Genomic DNA, 21,312 nt, shown 5'->3' on the forward strand with positions numbered 1-21,312 from the left:
ATATTATGGTCAATATTCATATTAAAATGTGTATACTGAATACCATGGCAACCATAAGATAAATATATACAAAAACAAGTGTGGTATACTCAGACACATTCACCATGGTTATTTTTCACCCTTCCAAGCCTTTATTTCACCCGAAAAGCATTATACATTATGTCATACATTTCCTAGCTTAGACTTAAAACTTCAGTAGATACTTGGTATATTTACAAAATGGTGAAATGGCTGACATACTTTGGTGCTTACTCGGGTACAGTGATGAAGGACAGAGTGTATCATTCAGATACATGTTCTCATCCATTTTAAGTGTTCTCGGCCGGATGGCTTGGATTCATGAGCTGGTATTGACAGAATTTATGATGTGGTAAACCAACCAGGGCCTCAACACATCATCTCTGACCAAAAGTCTGCTGGACAACCTTACCACTAGGCATTGGTAGAGCATTTCTTGGTAACTCAACATATCAACAATAGATGTATTAATGGCAATAGGCTTATAACTGGATAAGAACGAAACTCTGCTTGGAGGAATCAAAAACCATGCCTGTAAACTAACAAACATTTAAGATAAAAAATCTGTCTCACAATTTTGTTAAGTGAGTAACTGTTTATATTATATATATATATATATTTATATATATCAGATATATGGAGATACATCAATAAAACCAAGAAGTAAATATGAGATAGGTAACCATGGTGATAGTGTAATGTGTCAAATGATACCTTCATGGTAAAAAAGCTTGTGGAAGTCTCTTTGACATGGACAGAGATAAGCAATCAAGGACTATTTAGGTATTGTGAGTGAATATAAAGGTTATTTAATTAATTAAATTTGACCCCATTGTCACTGTACCGTAATAAAATGATTTTGTAAAGGTTGCTATTTTCAAGAGCTTATATTTTGTGCTACCTGGTATTTACAAGGACGAAATAAAATTTAGAAAAAAACAGGAACTAAAAAATGAAATTAACAGAAAATTCCTGAGTCTGTCTTGTGACTTCCATGGAATATTTTTTTTTCATTCTGCCTTGATGTGTAACTCTTCATTTTCACACCTGTACCAACATCAGAGCTAACAATTAACATTACAGTTTAGTCAACCTTTAAGTTTTGCTCTGTTGGCAAAGGAGTAAAACATTTCCTCCTGTATCATACATCTATTTTGGTAAAATCTTTACCATCAGAAAAAAATTGATAACATTTATTAGATTTAAAATCTGTGTCACTGGATATCAAATCTGATGATGTCTGACTGAAGGAACATTCTAAACTCTGTTTCAAATTCCTCGTAAGATTCATACGTGCTTGGAAGTTCTATGGAGAAGCTACAGGTGTGAGCAATTGGACGTCTCTCTATGCCGGAGAGATCGGAGAAGTTGACAGTAATACTGCGACGAGGCACACACACCTGACCTGTGATAAATTGAAGCAATATCTCAAGTTCATCTTGAGTGAGGTTTGAGATCAGATCTACAAAATATCCATACACTTTCTCTGTTCGAGAATTCAATTCAGATTCATCTGGGCGAAGGCATGCAATGATTTTTTCAGCAGTTGGTTTGAGTCTGTCATTGAGAATTTGCAGATGATCGAGAGTCAACTGACTCCAGAACCTTTCATAGTGAATTTCTGGAATTCCCTCTCGAATCAGTAGGCACAGTGATCGCGGTTTTATACAAAGCTCACTTCTGGCCATTTTTAGAAAATGTTCTCTGAATGTGGACGCCTGAATCAAACACCCCATGTCAAACCTAGTGAACAAATCTTGCAGATTATCCCGATCTTCATCCGATAGTGATTCAAAATCTGTCAGAGCTTTCCTAACAATTCTGGCATCGGTCTGATCTATAAATAACAAAAAATCCTCCATAAGTGTGCTCTCATCAATAGTGGTTGTGTCTAGTATGGTTACCATGACAACAGACTTACACAGAGGTACTGGAATGTATCCGAGAATGGCCGTGCTGTGAGCAAGTATACGACCCAGCAAACGGAATTTATATTCTTCCTCGAGTCTATGTGGTGGGAGATAGGGAATGATCACAGAGCTACCGCGGAAAAAGTCCTCGGATACTTCATTCCAGAATGATGTGAAACAGTCACGACTCACACCTCCCCAATCAGATCCTTGTTCATCCACCATCTTGACATGTAGGTAGGAGTCAACGATCATTGGATCTGTGTAGATGTCAAAAAGGTTCTGCACCAGGTTTTCTCGACTCACTTGTACCTGTGTCTGAGCGTTGTGTAGTGTCTTACGCAGCTCCTTGAGACCTTAAAATAAAATGTACAGAGTGTTAATGAAAGAGAACAGACCTAGAAATACATACTAGTGTTTAAAATATCCACAATGAAGTATCGCAAGGGTAGGATGGATGGTACAGAGGTAACACATTCCCTTTCACCTTCCTGTCCGGGGTTCAATTCCCAGACATGGAAAGGTATGTGGTCACCTGCCCGACCATATGGGTTTTCCCCGGGTACTCAGGTTTCCTCCTACAGTAATAAACTGTGGTCAACCCCCACCACCCCCTCATTGCCACTTTACGAGATTCTTAAAGTGGACATCACATTCAACTTCCTTCATAAGTACACAGTGGTCAACCCCCACCACCCCTGTCACTACCACTTTAAGAGATTCATACACTCACCATGTTCGACTTCCTTGATAAGCACACTCCGGTCAACTCCCTCCGCCCCTGTCACTACCACTTTAAGAGATTCATACACTCACCATGTTCGACTTCCTTGATAAGCACACTCCGGTCAACTCTCTCCGCCCCTGTCACTACCACTTTAAGAGATTCATACACTCACCATGTTCGACTTCCTTGATAAGCACACTCCGGTCAACTCCCTCCGCCCCTGTCACTACCACTTTAAGAGATTCATACACTCACCATGTTCGACTTCCTTGATAAGCACACTCCGGTCAACTCTCTCCGCCCCTGTCACTACCACTTTAAGAGATTCATACACTCACCATGTTCGACTTCCTTGATAAGCACACTCCGGTCAACTCTCTCCGCCCCTGTCACTACCACTTTAAGAGATTCATACACTCACCATAATCGACTTCTTTGATAAGCACACTCCGGTCAACTCCCTCCGCCCCTGTCACTACCACTTTAAGAGATTCATACACTCACCATGTTCGACTTCCTTGATAAGCACACTCCGGTCAACTCCCTCCGCCCCTGTCACCACAACATCACTTGCTGCTACAGCTGCTGCCTGAGGACCTCCTTCTTCGTTCTCATTCTCATCTAAAATCAGACGACAAATTTAAATCAGATGTAAATGTTAGTTTTGTTACGGTTGAATGACTCTGAACCAGAGGTCAAAGCATCCCTATGCAAGACGCCTAACAATATTTGGAGCATAATGTGAATGCTTGCATGGTTTTTCTAATAGAAAAGATATTTATTTTTGGGTTTAGTGTTGGACTTACACATTGCCAGAAAATTTTCCTCTGTGCAGCTGTATGTTTTTTTTTCTAATAGAAAAATATTTATTTTTGGGTTTAGTGTTGGACTTACACATTGCCAGAAAATTTTCCTCTGTGCAGCTGTATGTTTTTTTTCTAATAGAAAAATATTTATTTTTGGGTTTAGTGTTGGACTTACACATTGCCAGAAAATTTTCCTCTGTGCAGCTGTATGGTTTTTTTTTTTCTAATAGAAAAATATTTATTTTTGGGTTTAGTGTTGGACTTACACATTATGAGAACATTTTCCTCTGTGCAGCTATTACATGAAGAAACAAGTAAACCCTGAGATATCGAAGTGCCCACCAATGTATGATGTTTATTGGTTCTTAAGAAGTAAGATTTTTTCTCGTCTTTTCCTTTATTTGCTTTGTTGAATCAATATGTGGCTAAGTGTACACTATCAAATAACATATAGATAATCTTGTGATAGTTTTTGAAAGATCCTTCCAAGATTTTTCTATGGAGCAGTATAACCGGAAAAAAAAAAAAAAAAAATCTGAAGAACCGACATCCTGATTAGTTCATATGTGTGTTTAGATTCATCTTCAAGGCTTCAGCAGGATGCTTATAGTGGTATACAGAGGTTTCTTCCAAAAGTAGTAAACAAATAAACAAGAGGAACATCAACTGCTGAATCCCAGTAGGCCAATAGCGACTCTTCTTTCTTATACCCCTGGAGTATCGAGGATGGTTCCACGGGTGCAGAGAGCAAAAGTGATTGTAACCTCTGGAGTATCGAAGATGGTTCCAGGGGTACAGAAAGTGATTGTGAGCATAACCCCTGGCGTATCGAGGATGGTTCCAGGGGTGCAGAGAGGGAAAATGATTGTAACCCCTGGAGTATCGAGGATGGTTCCAGGGGTACAGAGAGCAAAAGTGATTGTAACCCCTGGAGTATTGAGGATGGTTCCAGGGGTGCAGAGAGCAAAAGTGATTGTAACCCCTGGAGTATCGAGGATGGTTCCAGGGATACAGAGAGTGAAACTGAACATAACCCCTGTAGTATCAAGGATGGTTCCAGTGGTACCGAGAGGGAAAGTGATTGTAACCCCTGGAGTATCGAGGATGGTTCCAGGGGTACCGAGAGGGAAAGTGACTGTAACCCCTGGAGTATCGAGGATGGTTCCAGGGGTACTGAGAGGGAAAGCGATTGTAACCCCTGGAGTATCGAGGATGGTTCCAGGGGTGCAGAGAGCAAAAGTGATTGTAACCTCTGGAGTATCGAGGATGGTTCCAGGGATACAGAGAGTGAAAGTGAACGTAACCCCTGTAGTATCGAGGATGGTTCCAGGGGTACCGAGAGGGAAAGTGATTGTAACCCCTGGAGTATCGAGGATGGTTCCAGGGGTGCAGAGAGCAAAAGTGATTGTAACCCCTGGAGTATTGAGGATGGTTCCAGGGGTGCAGAGAGCAAAAGTGATTGTAACCCCTGGAGTATTGAGGATGGTTCCAGGGGTGCAGAGAGTGATAGTGAGCATAACCCCTGGAGTATCGAGGATGCTTCCAGGGGTACAGAGAGTGATAGTGAGCATAACCCCTGGAGTATCGAAGATGGTTCCAGGGGTACAGAAAGTGATAGTGAGCATAACCCCTGGCGTATCGAGGATGGTTCCAGGGGTACTGAGAGGGAAAGTGATTGTAACCCCTGGAGTATCGAGGATGGTTCCAGGGGTACAGAGAGTGAAAGTGATTGTAACCCCTGGAGTATCTAGGATGGTTCCAGGGATACAGAGAGTGAAAGTGAATGTAACCCCCTGGTTCCAGGGGTACAGAGAGGGAAAGTATAACCCCGAGGATGGTTCCAGGGGTGCAGAGAGCAAAAGTGATTATAATCCCTAGATTATCGAGGATGGTTCCAGGGGTACAGAGAGCGAAAGTGATTGTAACCCCTGGAGTATTGAGGATGGTTCCAGGGGTACAGAGAGCGATAGTGAGCATAACCCCTGGAGTATCGAGATTATGGTTCAAGGGGTACAGAGAGTGATAGTGAGCATAACCCCTGGAGTATCGAGGATGGTTCCAGGGGTACAGAGAGTGATAGTGAGCATAACCCCTGGAGTATCGAGGATGGTTCCAGGGGTACAGAGAGTGATAGTGAGCATAACCCCTGGAGTATCGAGGATGGTTCCAGGGGTACCGAGAGGGAAAGTGATTGTAACCCCTGGAGTATCGAGGATGGTTCCAGGGGTACAGAGAGTGAAAGTGATTGTAACCCCTGGAGTATCGAGGATGGTTCCAGGGGTACAGAGAGTGAAAGTGATTGTAACCCCTGGAGTATCAAGGATGGAGGATGGTTCCAGGGGAGAGAAAGTGATTGCATAACCCCAGTAGAGTTCCAGGGGTGAGCATAACCCCCGAAGGGGTACAGAAAGTGACATAACCCCTGGAGTATCGAGGATGGTTCCAGGGTTACCGAGAGGGAAAGTGAGTTTAACCCATGGAGTATCGAGGATGGTTCCAGGGGTACAGAGAGCAAAAGTGATTGTAACCCCTGGAGTATCGAGGATGGTTCCAGGGATACAGAGAGTGAAAGTGAACGTAACCCCTGTAGTATCGAGGATGGTTCCAGGGGTACCGAGAGGGAAAGTGATTGTAACCCCTGTAGTATCGAGGATGGTTCCAGGGGTGCAGGGAGCAAAAGTGATTGTAACCCCTGGAGTATTGAGGATGGTTCCAGGGATACTGAGAGTGAAAGTGAACGTAACCCCTGTAGTATCGAGGATGGTTTCAGGGGTACCGAGAGAGGAAAGAAGCATAAGAGAGTTGTAACCCCTGGAGTATCGAGGATGGTTGTAGGGGTACAGAGCGTGAACGTGATGTAAGCCCTGGAGTATCGAGGATGGTTCCAGGGGTACAGAGAGTGAACGTGATGTAAGCCCTGGAGTATCGAGGATGGTTCCAGGGGTACAGAGAGTCAATAGTGAGCATAACCCCTGGAGTATCGAGGATGGTTCCAGGGGTACAGAGAGTGAGGGGTACAGAAAGTGAAATGAGCATAACCCCTGGAGTATCGAGGATGGTTCCAGGGGTGCACTTAGCTAAAGTGACTGTAACCCCTCGAGAATCGAGGATGGGTCCCGGCGTGCGGAGAGCGGAAAGTGATTGTAACCCCTGGAGTATCGAGGATGGTTCCAGGGGTGCAGAGAGCAAGTGAAGTGATTGCATAACCCCTGGAGTATCGAGGATGGTTCCAGGGGTACAGAGAGGGAATGTGATGTAACCCCTGGAGTATCGAGGATGGTTCCAGGGGTACAGAGAGGGAAAGTGATTGTAACCCCTGGAGTATCGAGGATGGTTCCAGGGGTGCAGAGAGCAAAAGTGATTGTAATCCCTGAAGTATTTAGGATGGTTCCAGGGGTACAGAGAGTAATAGTGAGCATAACCCCTGGAGTATCGAGGATGGTTCCAGGGGTACAGAGAGTGAAAGTGATTGTAACCCCTGGAGTATCGAGGATGGTTCCAGGGGTACAGAGAGTGAAAGTGATTGTAACCCCTGGAGTATCGAGGATGGTTCCAGGGGTACAGAGAGCGATAGTGAGCATAACCCCTGGCGTATCGAGTATGGTTCCAGGGATGCAGAGAGGGAAAATGATTGTAACCCCTGGAGTATCGAGGATGGTTCCAGGGGTTGTAGAGAGCGAAAGTGATCGTAACCCCTGTAGTATCGAGGATGGTTCCAGGGGCACAGAGAATGAAAGTGATTGTAACCCCTGGAGTATCGAGGATGGTTCCAGGGGTGCAGAGAGCAAAAGTGATTGTAACCCCTGGAGTATTGAGGATGGTTCCAGGGGTGTAGAGAGCAAAAGTGATTGTAACCCCTAGAGTATTGAGGACGGTTCCAGAGGTACAGAGAGCGATAGTGAGCATAACCCCTGGAGTATCGAGGATGGTTCAAGGGGTACAGAGAGTGATAGTGAGCATAACCCCTGGAGTATCGAAGATGGTTCCAGGGGTACAGAGAGTGATAGTGAGCATAACCCCTGGAGTATCGAGGATGGTTCCAGGGGTACAGAGAGCAAAAGTGATTGTAAACCCTGGAGTATTGAGGATGGTTCCATGGGTGCAGAGAGCAAAAGTGATTGTAACCCCTGGAGGATTGAAGATGATTCCAGGGGTACCGAGAGGGAAAGTGATTGTAACCCCTGTAGTATCGAGGATGGTTCCAGGGGTACCGAGAGGGAAAGTGATTGTAACCCCTGGAGTATTGAGGATGGTTCCAGAGGTACAGAGAGCGATAGTGAGCATAACCCCTGGAGTATCGAGGATAGTTCAAGGGGTACAGAAAGTGATAGTGAGCATAACCTCTGGAGTATCGAGGATGGTTCCAGGGGTGCAGAGAGCGATAGTGAGCATAACCCCTGGAGTATCGAAGATGGTTCCAGGGGTACAGAAAGTGATAGTGAGCATAACCCCTGGCGTATTGAGTATGGTTCCACGGGTGCAGAGAGGGAAAATGATTGTAACCCCTGGAGTATCGAGGATGGTTCCAGGGGTACAGAGAGCAAAAGTGATTGTAAACCCTGGAGTATTGAGGATGGTTCCATGGGTGCAGAGAGCAAAAGTGATTGTAACCCCTGGAGTATCAAGGATGGTTCCATCAGAGAGTGAAAGGGGTACAGAGAGAGTAACCCCTGGAATATCGAGGATGGTTCCAGGGATACAGGGAGTGAAAGTACGTAAGAGTATCGAAAGTGATTGTAACCCCTGGAGTATCGAGGATGGTTCCAGGGGTACCGAGAGGGAAAGTGATTGTAACCTCTGGAGTATCGAGGATGGTTCCAGGGATACAGAGAGTGAAAGTGATTGTAACCCCTGGAGTATTGAGGATGGTTCCAGAGGTACAGAGAGCGATAGTGAGCATAACCCCTGGAGTATCGAGGATAGTTCAAGGGGTACAGAAAGTGATAGTGAGCATAACCTCTGGAGTATCGAGGATGGTTCCAGGGGTGCAGAGAGCGATAGTGAGCATAACCCCTGGAGTATCGAGGATGGTTCCAGGGGTACAGAGAGTGAAAGTGATTGTAACCCCTGGAGTATCGAGGATCGTTCCAGAGGAACGGAGAGAGTAAGTGATTGTAACCCATGGAGTATCGAGGATGGTTCCAGGGGTACAGAGAGTGAAAGTGATTGTCACCTCTGCAGTATCGAGGATGGTTCCAGGGGTACAGAGAGTGAAAGTGATTGTAACCCCTGGAGTATCGAGGATGGTTCCAGGGGTGCAGAGAGCAAAAGTGATTGTAACCCCTAGAGTATTGAGGACAGTTCCAGAGGTACAGAGAGTGATAGTGAGCATAACCCCTGGAGTATCGAGGATGGTTCAAGGGGTACAGAGAGTGATAGTGAGCATAACCCCTGGAGTATCGAAGATGGTTCCAGGGGTACAGAAAGTGATAGTGAGCATAACCCCTGGCGTATCGAGGATGGTTCCAGGGGTACCGAGAGGGAAAGTGAACATAACCCCTGGAGTATCGAGAATGGTTCCAGGGGTGCAGGGAGCAAAAGTGATTGTAACCCCTGGAGTATCAAGGATGGTTCCAGGGATACAGAGAGTGAAAGTGAACGTAACCCCTGTAGTATCGAGGATGGTTCCAGGGGTACCGAGAGGGAAAGTGATTGTAACCCCTGGAGTATCGAAGATGGTTCCAGGGGTGCAGAGAGCAAAAGTGATTGTAACCCCTGGAGTATTGAGGATGGTTCCAGAGGTACAGAGAGCGATAGTGAGCATAACCCCTGGAGTATCGAGGATAGTTCAAGGGGTACAGAAAGTGATAGTGAGCATAACCTCTGGAGTATCGAGGATGGTTCCAGGGGTGCAGAGAGCGATAGTGAGCATAACCCCTGGAGTATCGAGGATGCTTCCAGGGGTACAGAGAGTGATAGTGAGCATAACCCCTGGCGTATCGAGTATGGTTCCAGGGGTGCAGAGAGGGAAAATGATTGTAACCCCTGGAGTATCGAGGATGGTTCCAGGGATACAGAGAGTCAAAGTGATTGTAACCCCTGGAGTATCGAGGATGGTTCCAGGGGTACCGAGAGGGAAAGTGATTGTAACCCCTGGAGTATCGAGGATGGTTCCAGGGGTGCAGAGAGCAAAAGTGATCGTAACCCCTGGAGTATCGAGGATGGTTCCAGGGGTGCAGAGAGCGATAGTGAGCATAACCCCTGGAGTATCGAGGATAGTTCAAGGGGTACAGAAAGTGATAGTGAGCATAACCTCTGGAGTATCGAGGATGGTTCCAGGGGTGCAGAGAGTGATAGTGAGCATAAATCCTGGAGTATCGAGGATGGTTCCAGGGGTACAGAGAGTGATAGTGAGCATAACCCCTGGAGTATCGAGGATGGTTCAAGGGGTACAGAAAGTGATAGTGAGCATAACCCCTGGCGTATCGAGGATGATTCCAGGGATACAGAGAGGGAAAATGATTGTAACCCCTGGAGTATTGAGGATGGTTCCAGGGGTACAGAGAGCAAAAGTGATTGTAACCTCTGGAGTATTGAGGATGGTTCCAGAGGTACAGAGAGCGATAGTGAGCATAACCCCTGGAGTATCGAGGATAGTTCAAGGGGTACAGAAAGTGATAGTGAGCATAACCTCTGGAGTATCGAGGATGGTTCCAGGGGTACAGAAAGTGATAGTGAGCATAACCCCTGGAGTATCGAGGATGAAATGGATGGTCACACATAGTGATTACTATACTGTATACACTGTTATGTATGTGGGGAATATAAAATGTAAACAAAAACAGTGGTCGGGTGGCGCAGTGGTAACGCACTCACCTTTCATCTAGCTGTCCGAGGTTCGACTCCTGAAACGGACATGAAAAGGTAAGGGTCACCTACCCGACCATGTGGGTTTTCCCCTGGTATTCAGGTTTCCTCCCACAATAAGACCCCTCACGCGCTTACATCCAGGCCATCAAGAGTGATTACTATAACTTGAAATAACTTGTTTCGCAATTGTTGTAAAATAAATAAAGTTTATAGTTTTTATAAGAACAGTTATATAAATCTCTCACCCGTATTGGGGCTCTCTCTAAGGGCAGGAGGGAGGGTGACATTTGTATTATTTCCAGGAGAATACACATTCAGTAGGTCACGCCAGTTACTTCCTCTGTCTCTTGACATTGTGAAATAAGGATCATCCGCGTCACGAGTCATATTACTGATGTAATCGGAGTAGAATTCATCGTCATCTGAAATCAGGAGAAGTTATAGCCCAATTACCATTTGTAAATTCTGTCGATCTGTCTGGCACAAAAGACAACATCTGATCACAAACAGACTAGACAGAACTGAAACAGACTGAAGTAAGAAAAATGTGACTTTGTACCAAGAGCTATCAAAAACTGCTATAAAATAGTTACTACCAAAAGGAAAATACAATTTGACCAATTACATTCATATTAGTGTATTTAATGTATATAATTATGAATTGCGTTTTTCATGGCTTCGCTCAAGTGGTTTATTTATTGTTTAAAAAGAACTTTGATAAACATGCAAGAATAATTGAAATCAAATTATTGCTATACTGGTCAGTGAGATACCTAATTATATCAAACATGTACATATTGTATTTAGGGTGTAAGGGGAAGTAACTCAGCGCGGAATATTTATCTATTTTCTTATTTTGTAAGTTTGTACATAAATCCCAATAAGTTTACAAACAATCAACTATAAAATGGCCCCAGTTGAAATTAGACCTTGTGTTTTGTATTTGACTCGGTAAAGCCAAGTAACATCTCTTAAGTCAAAGATCAACAGACATAATCATATTTTGTAACAGGAGTGTGATATCATATAGTGTTAATGACAGATATTGACTTTTCAGCATGTATGAAACAATACATTTTCTACAGAAAGCGATGAATTTTCGCAGTCTTTGAAATCAGGTGAACAGGAAATCACATTATTTTAATGGTTAATTCTTTTCTGATAAAAAGTTTTTGAAATTTTTGTGTATGCTTGTTAATTGATGAGTTACTAAAGGCTTTTTGCATGTTTTCATTCCCTATCAAATAAATAAAGAGATATTTTGTGGGCCAAAATAGGATTCATCCAATCAAATGGTCGGAGGATCTATCTTCCGATAACGATTCCAGAGACCCAGCTGTTCAAGGAAAATCACATTTTCAGTTTAATGGTTTTATTGAGTTTTTTCAGCTACTTAGGACTATCCTCATACAATTTCTTAATATTCTGACTTACCAAACCTGGTACACTTGCGACAGATTGTACGTCCACAACACCGACAAATCTTCCTGAAACAGAAGCTTAAACACCGCCCCACCTTCTCCTTCCTGGAAAAAGAATTGCTCTATTTAAGGACATATGTTACATGTACCTTAAGGTGAATTATTTTTAGAAGAGTTCCACACAAAAATATATTTTCCTCTTGCGCTTGAACACTAAAATAACATTTTTGCTAAAGAAAAATACCAAGGGAAATCTGTATTTCCCCATGGAAAGACAGTCCACATGCCTTTCAACTTCACCACCCACAGTAAAGTAATTTCTAATCTCTTTATGTAGGTTAACTAAGTCAAAGTTCAATTACCATTCATATTGCTGCTTAACAACAAGTTGCAACAATAAGAACAACTTACATAACCATATAGTGTAGAAGAAAATATTCCCTTACACAGGACAGGTAAATCAACAATATTTACAGGTGTAGAGTTTCTTTATCTCTAACCCTGAACATGTAATTCACACTGGATCAAGATTTCCTTGTCTCACCCTAGGGTTGAGACGATGATGTCACAGTACCAATTCACTGACGTCACGTCAACAATTCAATCACGTCAAGATATCAAGCAAAAACACATATGAGTACCTAATGAAGCCAACAGGGTAAGAGAAAAATAATCATTCATTGCAAAGTTGGTGAGATAGGGTGATTTCAGCCCATGGAAAAAGGTGTTGAAGTTGCAAACACTTGGTAGTCTCGTGTTTGCTAACTTAATCATCTTTCCCCTTGGGTTGAGATCAAACTATATTCAACCTCCAAGGCGAGGGGGTGGGGTGGGGGTGGGGGGGGGGGGGGGGGGGTGTGATGTGAGGTGGGGGGGGGGGGGGGGGGGATGGGGATGTGGGGTGGGGTGGAGGGAGATGGGGGTAGGCAGGGTGGGTTTCTATATGTAGAAGTCACTTCCTACGTCATTTAGATTCATCTTTCATATCAGGCAAAGCAAGAAGAAAACACCAAGAAGGCCAGCAGGATAAGAAATAGATAATCACTCCTGGGTTGCTGGTGAGATAGAGAGATATCAACCCTCGATTGGGAAACACATTCAAATACAAACACATGCAACAAGCCTCATGTTCGTCAACTTCATCATCTTTCCCTTCTGGTTGAGATCACCCTATCCATACGCAGGGAATGAAAGATGTGCTACATCACTTCTGTATATTTCAAAATCTTTGCATTGAATTCTATCATGATCTGTACACTTTGTTTTTGTAATTGCTGTGAACAATTTTTGATGGAGGATGGGATAATATATGTTTCAAGGTTTAAAAACTGAGCCAATAATACGATATGTAGGGATAAATTATCATTAGAGGATCTAAAGTCTTATATATTGGTCTGGTGGTTTGTATTCGACACTTTTATCTTCAAGCTCAGAATGGTGATAACTAAGATAAAAAAGTCAGCTTGGTTTTGTTACATAATTAAGAATATCAGCTTACCCAGCAAAGAACATTACAGCAAAGATCGCAAACCCCAGGCCTGAAAAATATACAGACATTAGTAAGATATGCTGATGAAGTACAATATACAAATGTACTGTATTCTGTCTTTTTGTAATACAGAGTTATCTTCTCTTGTGAGCAGGTATTGATTTTTATGTCATAAATTTGAGAAAACAAATGCACTATATTCAGTCTTTTTGTAATACAGAGTTTAAACTTAATTGAATAAAATTTAATTATTTAATCAAATGACATAATTACCAACTTGAACTTATTTCTTATATTCTATTAAATATTTAAAGTTTTATTAAGTTTAATTTCTTAGAAATATAAATGAAGACATTTTTTAAATGATGCAATTCAAGATAGCAACCTGTCAACAACTTAGTCATCTCAAAACACAAAATAGACCAATCAGTGTCTACACAGAAAATTTGAGACAGATAGATTTATCCAGAAGTCCCTGAGAAATAGTGATGAGAACACAAAGGACAATTTGAACCAGCCACTTATAGGTGCTGCTTTAAAAAAAAAAATTAGTGATTGCACATATTTGAAAATACATTGGCTGATATCAACATTCAAAAATCAAAGGAAAATCTATGTGTGGTTTGGTAACACCAGGTTGTGACTGTGTGAGGTTATCTAGAATAAGATTTGAGCCTGTATTCTTAAATTCCTGATTTAGACAACTATTAAAAGCACAGAACATTTCGCAGTAAAAAATTACGTAGGAGATTTTATTATCATTAAAAGCACAAAACATTTTGCAGTAAAAATTAAGAAGGAGATTTTATTATCATTAAAAGCACAAAACATTTTGCAGTAAAAAAGTGACGTAGGGAAATTTTATTAACATTAAAAGTAAAGAACATTTTGCAGTAAAAATTCTGCATGAGATTTTATCATATTAAAAGCACAGAACATTTTGTAGTAGAAATAACCAGGAAATTTTATCATTATTAAAAGCACAGAACATATTGCAGTAAAAATTACTCATTATACTGTCTTTCCTGTGTTAATGGCAACAATACACAGCCACTCATGATTTACAATTTAAGAAATATTCTTTGAAGACATTGCATTAAGATACATTCTTTAATCACTACTGTACATATCTACACTTTCTCTAGTTCCTGTGGTATAGATGTAGTCAAAAATACAAAAAAACAACTCACATCCTATGACACCAACAGCAATGAGCTGAGAGCGGTCACTGTCGTTTTTATCTCCACCCTGAATGATCACTGGAGACACTGTTGTGCCTTGGTTCCATGTACCTGTTAGAACCAAAACAAAGAATGCAGATGGCTGTTTTCTCCTTGAATAATCATACTCAGTCAGGTAATGGGTTAAAATCAGCACACTGTAGGATAAAAACATAAAAATGACTTTTGGGTCAGGGGGGTTTATTTTGATTCCCCGGTCAGTAACAACTCAACCAACCAGTCTTAGGTAAAGGAATCGCCCCTTTGCCGCTTATTGAAGGATAAATATTCTATTTTGACGCTGGAGACTTACATAGACTGTGTGGATAGAAGTGTGATCGATCAGATAAGGGGCCGCCCTTCTCTCTCGCCTCACAGAAGATAGGTTGTGACCTATTGCTAATACAACTGACCCCAGTGATGGTCAGGTCACTTCCATTGATTGATATGTTGTACCCAACATCCTGACGAGGATAAATCCAGTGAATATTGATCTGAGGGGTGTAATAATAGGGACCAACAGACTTCCTCTCTGCAGTACATGTCAGAGTGCCAAATGTGACCTTTTTCAATGTGGATTCATAGGTAACATCTGATGGTGTTATGGTTGGTTTGTCCAATTTTTCTGTAAATGAAAACAAGAAAGCATGAATTATATAATTAACATCAAATATTACATCTTTAACAAAAAAAATAAAAAAAGCAAGGAAAAGTGAAAAAAAAATGAATAATTCCCTAAACTGTACACACCATTTTGCTTCAGTATTATCACAAACCTATTTTTTTCCACATGGGAAACAATAGCAGAGTTAAGGATCAATTTTTAGATTAATGTAATTGACTGAGGCTTTGGGGATGCTTTCTTAAAGAAAACTTTTGCAGAAATACGTTGAAAATGTTTGAGAAAATTCCTCTCGATTCATTTTTAACAGAGCAGTGACCTACTTACCAAGTATTACAAGAGCTCTGACCTACTTACCAAGTATTACGATAGTGGTGACCTACTTACCAAGTATTACAAGAGCAGTGACCTACTTACCAAGTATTACAAGAGCTCTGACCTACTTACCAAGTATTACAATAGTGGTGACCTACTTACCAAGTATTACAAGAGCTCTGACCTACTTACCAAGCATCACAAGAGCAGTGACCTACTTACCAAGTATTACAAGAGCAGTGACCTACTTACAAGTATTACAAGAGTGATGACCTACTTACCAAGTATCACAAGAGTGATTCCGTATCTGTTCAATGAGGATTTAACTTCACATACATAAGTCCCGTTTTCTGACAAAGTTATGTTTGGTAACACAAGGGAGACAATCCTATTCTGTGCATCAAATGACAAGTTGATTTTGTTAATGTTTGTGTTAATCATCCCTGATGTAATTGCTGCTATTTTAATTCCCTCTGGGTTATATATAGTAATGTTTTGTTCTGTATTAAATTCTGGTATCAGAAAATCCAGTCGTGCATTTTCGGATTTGTTTGCCAACACGACTCCTCCATCTTGGAGCAAAACTGAAAAAGAGAAAGGAAACTACATCACTCACCTGGCTAAATTCAGCTATTCAGCCATTAAACAAAGAATCAAAATATGAATAATTTCTGAAATAATTTCCCTATCTGGTCCTGACCTTGTGGTCAAACCGAAGAATTTTAAGAGTTTACTTTTCCCCAACTTGGCCACACCCTTCCCTACCAAGACAGCCGGGATCTGCTGTTTATACAGAACTGATTTTCCTTCACTCAAGAATACTTCAGACCAAATTGGGCAAAATTCAATCATTCCTACAGCAGGAGTAGGGTTTTAAAGAATTTCACCTCTTGAGCCCCGTCCCTCTTGCCTCAGGGGGCAGAGACCCACCATTCATACAAAATTGACGTGAGAATTTTTACTATTAGGGCTCCACCCTGAGGGCCGAGAACCAATACTTATACAAACTTGCTCCCTTTCTCTAAGGATCATTCTGACCATAGTTGCTGAAAATCTGTGCACTTGCTCACGACTAGCAATAAATTTTAGTAAAAAGCTGACAGATAAAAACAATTTCATGTCAAGTGATTAAACCTACCAAATTTGAAAAAAACTGATTGAAAACGTAAAAATCTCTAGACAAGATAAACAAGTGGCAATAACTCCTCCTAATACAGCCTTATCAAACTGCCATTCAGAAAAACTTAATGTCATAATAATTAAGCCTACTGAGTTTGAAAGAAGTCTGCTGAAAACTGTTATTGAAGATCTCCAGGCAAAAATAACATGAAACCAAGGGCAGTACCTCATCCATATACAGTTGTATGAAAACATACCATTATGCAAAAATACAAATTCATTCAAGATACGTTTGAAAAGTTTGAAAAGGATCGTTCGAAAAGTGGGAAAGGAGATCTTTGCACTGATAGTATAGACCTTATTTTTCTCTTTTTTTATATTGAGCAATACAAAATTGATGTGCTTAAAATGCTTTAAAATTCATATTTATATGTATTCATAACTATCATATGTTGGCCGGGGTATCTTCTCATCGACCAATGTCAGTGCTCAGAACTATCATATGTCGGCCGGGGTATCTTCTCATCAACGAACGTCAGTGTTTAGAACTATCATATGTTGGCCGGGGTATCTTCTCATCGACGAACGTCAGTGCTCAGAACTATCATATGTTGGCCGGGGTATCTTCTCATCGACCAACGTCAGTGCTCAGAACTATCATATGTTGGCCGGGGTATCTTCTCATCGACGAACGTCAGTGTTCAGAACTATCATATGTTGGCCGGGGTATCTTCTCATCGACGAACGACAGTGTTCAGAACTATCATATGTTGGCCGGGGTATCTTCTCATCGACCAACGTCAGTGCTCAGAACTATCATATGTTGGCCGGGGTATCTTCTCATCGACGAACGTCAATGCTCAGAACTATCATGTTGGCCAGGGTATCTTCTCATCGACGAACGACAATGTTCAGAACTATCTTATGTTGGCCGGGGTATCTTCTCATCGACCAATGTCAGTGCTCAGAACTATCATATATTGGCTGCTTTTCGCATCAGCTTTTAGATTATGTAATCCCCGTTACTAATTTTAGATAATACAATTTTATCTTCCTGTACCAACAATCAAGGTGACTATAGGTTATCAGGTAAAAACATCACATCTACTGATATCATCACCAAACAACACAGTACATCGCCACTGATTGATATAGGGTCTTGTGGCAGTTTTCATTTGATATGTGAATTTATGAAGTCCATAAATATTTTTCATTTTGTGAGCCTATGTTAAGCTAAACTAAAATGTTTGTGATAAGTTTCATAACTCACACATCAAAAAGGTAACAATCTTCTGATTTTTTACATGTTCAACTTTTCAAGCAAATATTATAAAGAATGGACATTTCTACATCAAACATGAAACCATGTCCATTCTACATTGATGGTCTCCATATGTTACGTCACAATGCCATATGTGAATGTGTGACGACATACAATTTTTTTAAAGTGGCATTACAATAAGCTATATTACATGTGTGGCTCAGTGAATAACAAAGTAACATCATGTGATAAAGTACTATACATTCAGAACTTACCTTGAGTCTCATGGAGCACCAGGGATGACGTTTTCCCGTAATATCTACATCCCCACCTTCCAATGTCCTGTTCCAAGTCCGGGTTGAGAATGGTTAGAATAAGGTCACGATGACCATTGGCCTTGGAAATACAGGTCACATTGTAGCCATTGGGATTTCTATCACAACTGTGTTTAACAACAGCTACATCTGTGAACTCTGAACTCTGTGGTGATTGGTGGAAGAATGTGACAGTTGCTGAGTGAATGTCTTTTGTTGCACAACACAGCGACCAGCTTGATCTCAACAAAGGTATCTTACATAGATGTATTGAAATGTCTGGCTGTTCCGCTGAAACCATATTAGAAGTCAAAATATCATATACAATCAAACCTGTCTATAGAGGCCACTTATAGGAGCAGGAGGCCTTTATACACAGGTGGCTGAATTGCATTACATACGGAACCTGAAGTGACCTTTATTGACAGATGGCCTAATAATTCAATGGATTTTCATGAGGTTTCTTCACAAATAAGATCTTAAATCTTATAATCACATATTGGAACATTTCTATTAAAAGCTAATTTCTCTTTATATAATTCAAAATCAAACCAGATTTTTTAAAATATCCTCTATGCATCCTCTATCTTGTCACATAAACAACCAAAAAAATGATGGGAAAGAGGATGGTCATTGTATAGTGACTTTTAATGCATTTTACAAACACATTAATACAAAGACATAATGACGATACACATGAAAAATACAGCAAGGCATTATTCTTATAAAAAGATAGGGAAAACAAATACATTGAAATTTGTAAGACTATTATAATCACTGAAGAAAAGTATGTGTGGGGGTTACCAAACTCCGTCACCAAACCAACATGTGAAACATTGTAGGTTTCCCCACACATGTGATATATTAAGATAGATTTATACCAAGTTTAAGTCCGGGCCTGGCGATAGGCACAAAAATCATTTCAAGTTAAGCTACTCATGTACATCTCTCAATCGAATACAGGAGATCTTACATACAGATGGGCTTTATATAGAGGTATAAACACTGAGACTTTTAACACATTTATAGGCAGGTAATTGGTATAAACAGGTGGTTTTAAGGCTGAAAATTGTAATCTTTATAGACAGGCAATCAATATAAACAGGTAAATGGTATATACAATGGTGGTCATTATAGAGAGGTTATTGGTATATACACAAGTGGCCATTATAGAGAGGTAATTGGTATATACAAAAGTGTCCATTATAGAGAGGTTATTGGTATATACAAGTGGCCTTTACAGAGAGGTAATTGGTATATACACAAGTGGCCATTATAGAGAGGTAATTGGTATACACACATGTCCATTATACAGAGGTAATTGGTATATACACAAGTGGCCTTTACAGAGAGGTTATTAGTATATACAAAAGTGTCCATTATAGAGATGAAATTGGTATATACACAAGTGGCCATTATAGAGACGTAATTGGTACATACACAAGTGTCCATTATAGAGAGGTAATTGGTATATACACAAGTGTCCATTATAGAGAGGTTATTGGTATATACAAAAGTGTCAATTATAGAGAGGTTATGAGTATATACACATGTGACCATTATAGAGAGGTAATTGGTATATACACAAGTGTCCATTATAGAGAGGTTATTAGTATATACCCAAGTGTCCATTATAGAGAGGTAATTGGTATATACACAAGTGGCCTTTACAGGAGGTTATTGGTATATACACAAGTGGCCATTATAGAGAGGCTATTAGTATATACACAAGTGGCCATTATAGAGAGGTAATTGGTACATACAAATGTGTCCATTATAGAAAGGTAATTGGTATATACACAAGTGGCCATTATAGAGAGGTAATTGGTACATACACATGTATCCATTATAGAGAGGTTATTGGTATATACACAAGTGTCCATTATAATTAGGTTTATGGTATAAACAGGACAGGTAGTCATTATTGAAAGGTAATTGATATATATGCAGGTGGTCAATTTAGACAGGTATTTGGTATACACATGTGATCTTACATGTTATCTTTATACACATATGATTAAAAAATACAGGTGGTTGTTATAGACAGGTATATGGAACATACAGGTGACTTTGTGGACAGGTAATTGATATTTACAAAATCTTTAGAGACAGATAATGTGTATATACAAAAACCCTTCTATATCTGTAAATGGTGTAAGATAATTAACTTACCTTGACTTGGTAACAGATACATAAGTAGGCAGAACAGCCATATCAAACTGACCACGGTATCCATGATAGAGTAGTTCTAGCCTCCAGCAAACACCAGCCTTTAATATGAGAAAATTTAATGAAACAAAAAAAAAACCCTAGCTTTAAGCTTACTCATTACACTATGAGTGTTTACATGCAATATTAAGTTGTTTAAGGTAAAATAAAAAATATTTCCTTTTACCTTACCAGTCTAATTTTTGTGTCTACCTCTACCTTTTTAATAAAGTTTCCTCAAAGACGACATCCTCCTATTATATATATTTAACATATAATAAATATAAAAGTTGTCTTTCTACCCTAAATTTCTTAATGTTGTTGTCAAGGAAACACTGTAATAATCGAAATATACATCATGATCACCTCAGCCTCCTATAACTATGATAAGAGAGTTGTTCATGCACCGAACATGAACTTTTTCAACATCAAATATAACATGGAAGGTACCATCAAGGAGTTGAATACATATATACCATTGATATATCACATTTCTCTAAAATCATCCTCAATTTCTTAGAAGTGATAACACAATCAATTAATATTTTCAAAATGTTCAAAGATCGAACAAGCATAGTTCTGTAGAACCAATTAGTAAACAAGGATAAACAAAACATGAAAATTGAAGAATTGAAGAATTTCATAAAATTCATCATTAGAAAAATCAGGAGGTGTTACCATTTTACTTGCTGTAGACTTGTACTTTGTATTGGGCGGGCAAAATGTGAATCACGGTTCAAGCCTGTTATTTTGTACACAAATTAAGTCTGCTTCATCTAGGTATCAGAAATGCTGACAGACTTTATGGCATTGTATGCGACAGAGATATAGGTGCTCTGAAGGAACGTGACAAACACCATGTCCAATCAGAATGCATGAATTAAGTAACTTCGCAAAAACCTGAACACATGTTAAATAGTTCACTTCAGGTAATAGTTCTGATGACTATTTACCTGGTACATGACTGTAATAATAGCCTTTCTAATTTCCTTTTCAGATAATATCTTAATTGTAAATATTTGATTTTTTAAATTGTATTAATTGTCAAAATGAATGAAATTGAGTTGGCAGC

The 21,312-nt window shown here is 40.2% G+C and overlaps 1 protein-coding gene across 1 annotated transcript; it reads right to left on the minus strand.

Annotated features, from left to right (window-relative positions):
• Nucleotides 1-1,232: 1,232 nt before the first annotated feature.
• Nucleotides 1,233-20,268, minus strand: LOC132559260 (uncharacterized). The gene is made up of 10 exons (XM_060223878.1): nucleotides 20,205-20,268; nucleotides 17,994-18,323; nucleotides 15,620-15,922; nucleotides 14,715-15,026; nucleotides 14,372-14,473; nucleotides 13,191-13,230; nucleotides 11,706-11,797; nucleotides 10,517-10,693; nucleotides 3,160-3,276; nucleotides 1,233-2,284 (listed from the first exon to the last, which is right to left on the minus strand). The coding sequence occupies exons 1-10, from the start codon at nucleotides 20,266-20,268 to the stop codon at nucleotides 1,233-1,235; spliced, it is 2,589 nt and encodes an 862-aa protein (XP_060079861.1).
• Nucleotides 20,269-21,312: the final 1,044 nt, after the last annotated feature.

This window comes from Ylistrum balloti, unplaced genomic scaffold, assembly GCF_031769215.1.
Source record: "Ylistrum balloti isolate Yb309-2 unplaced genomic scaffold, AGI_CSIRO_Ybal_v1 Utg370882, whole genome shotgun sequence".
Classification (NCBI taxonomy): Eukaryota; Metazoa; Mollusca; class Bivalvia; order Pectinida; family Pectinidae; genus Ylistrum; species Ylistrum balloti.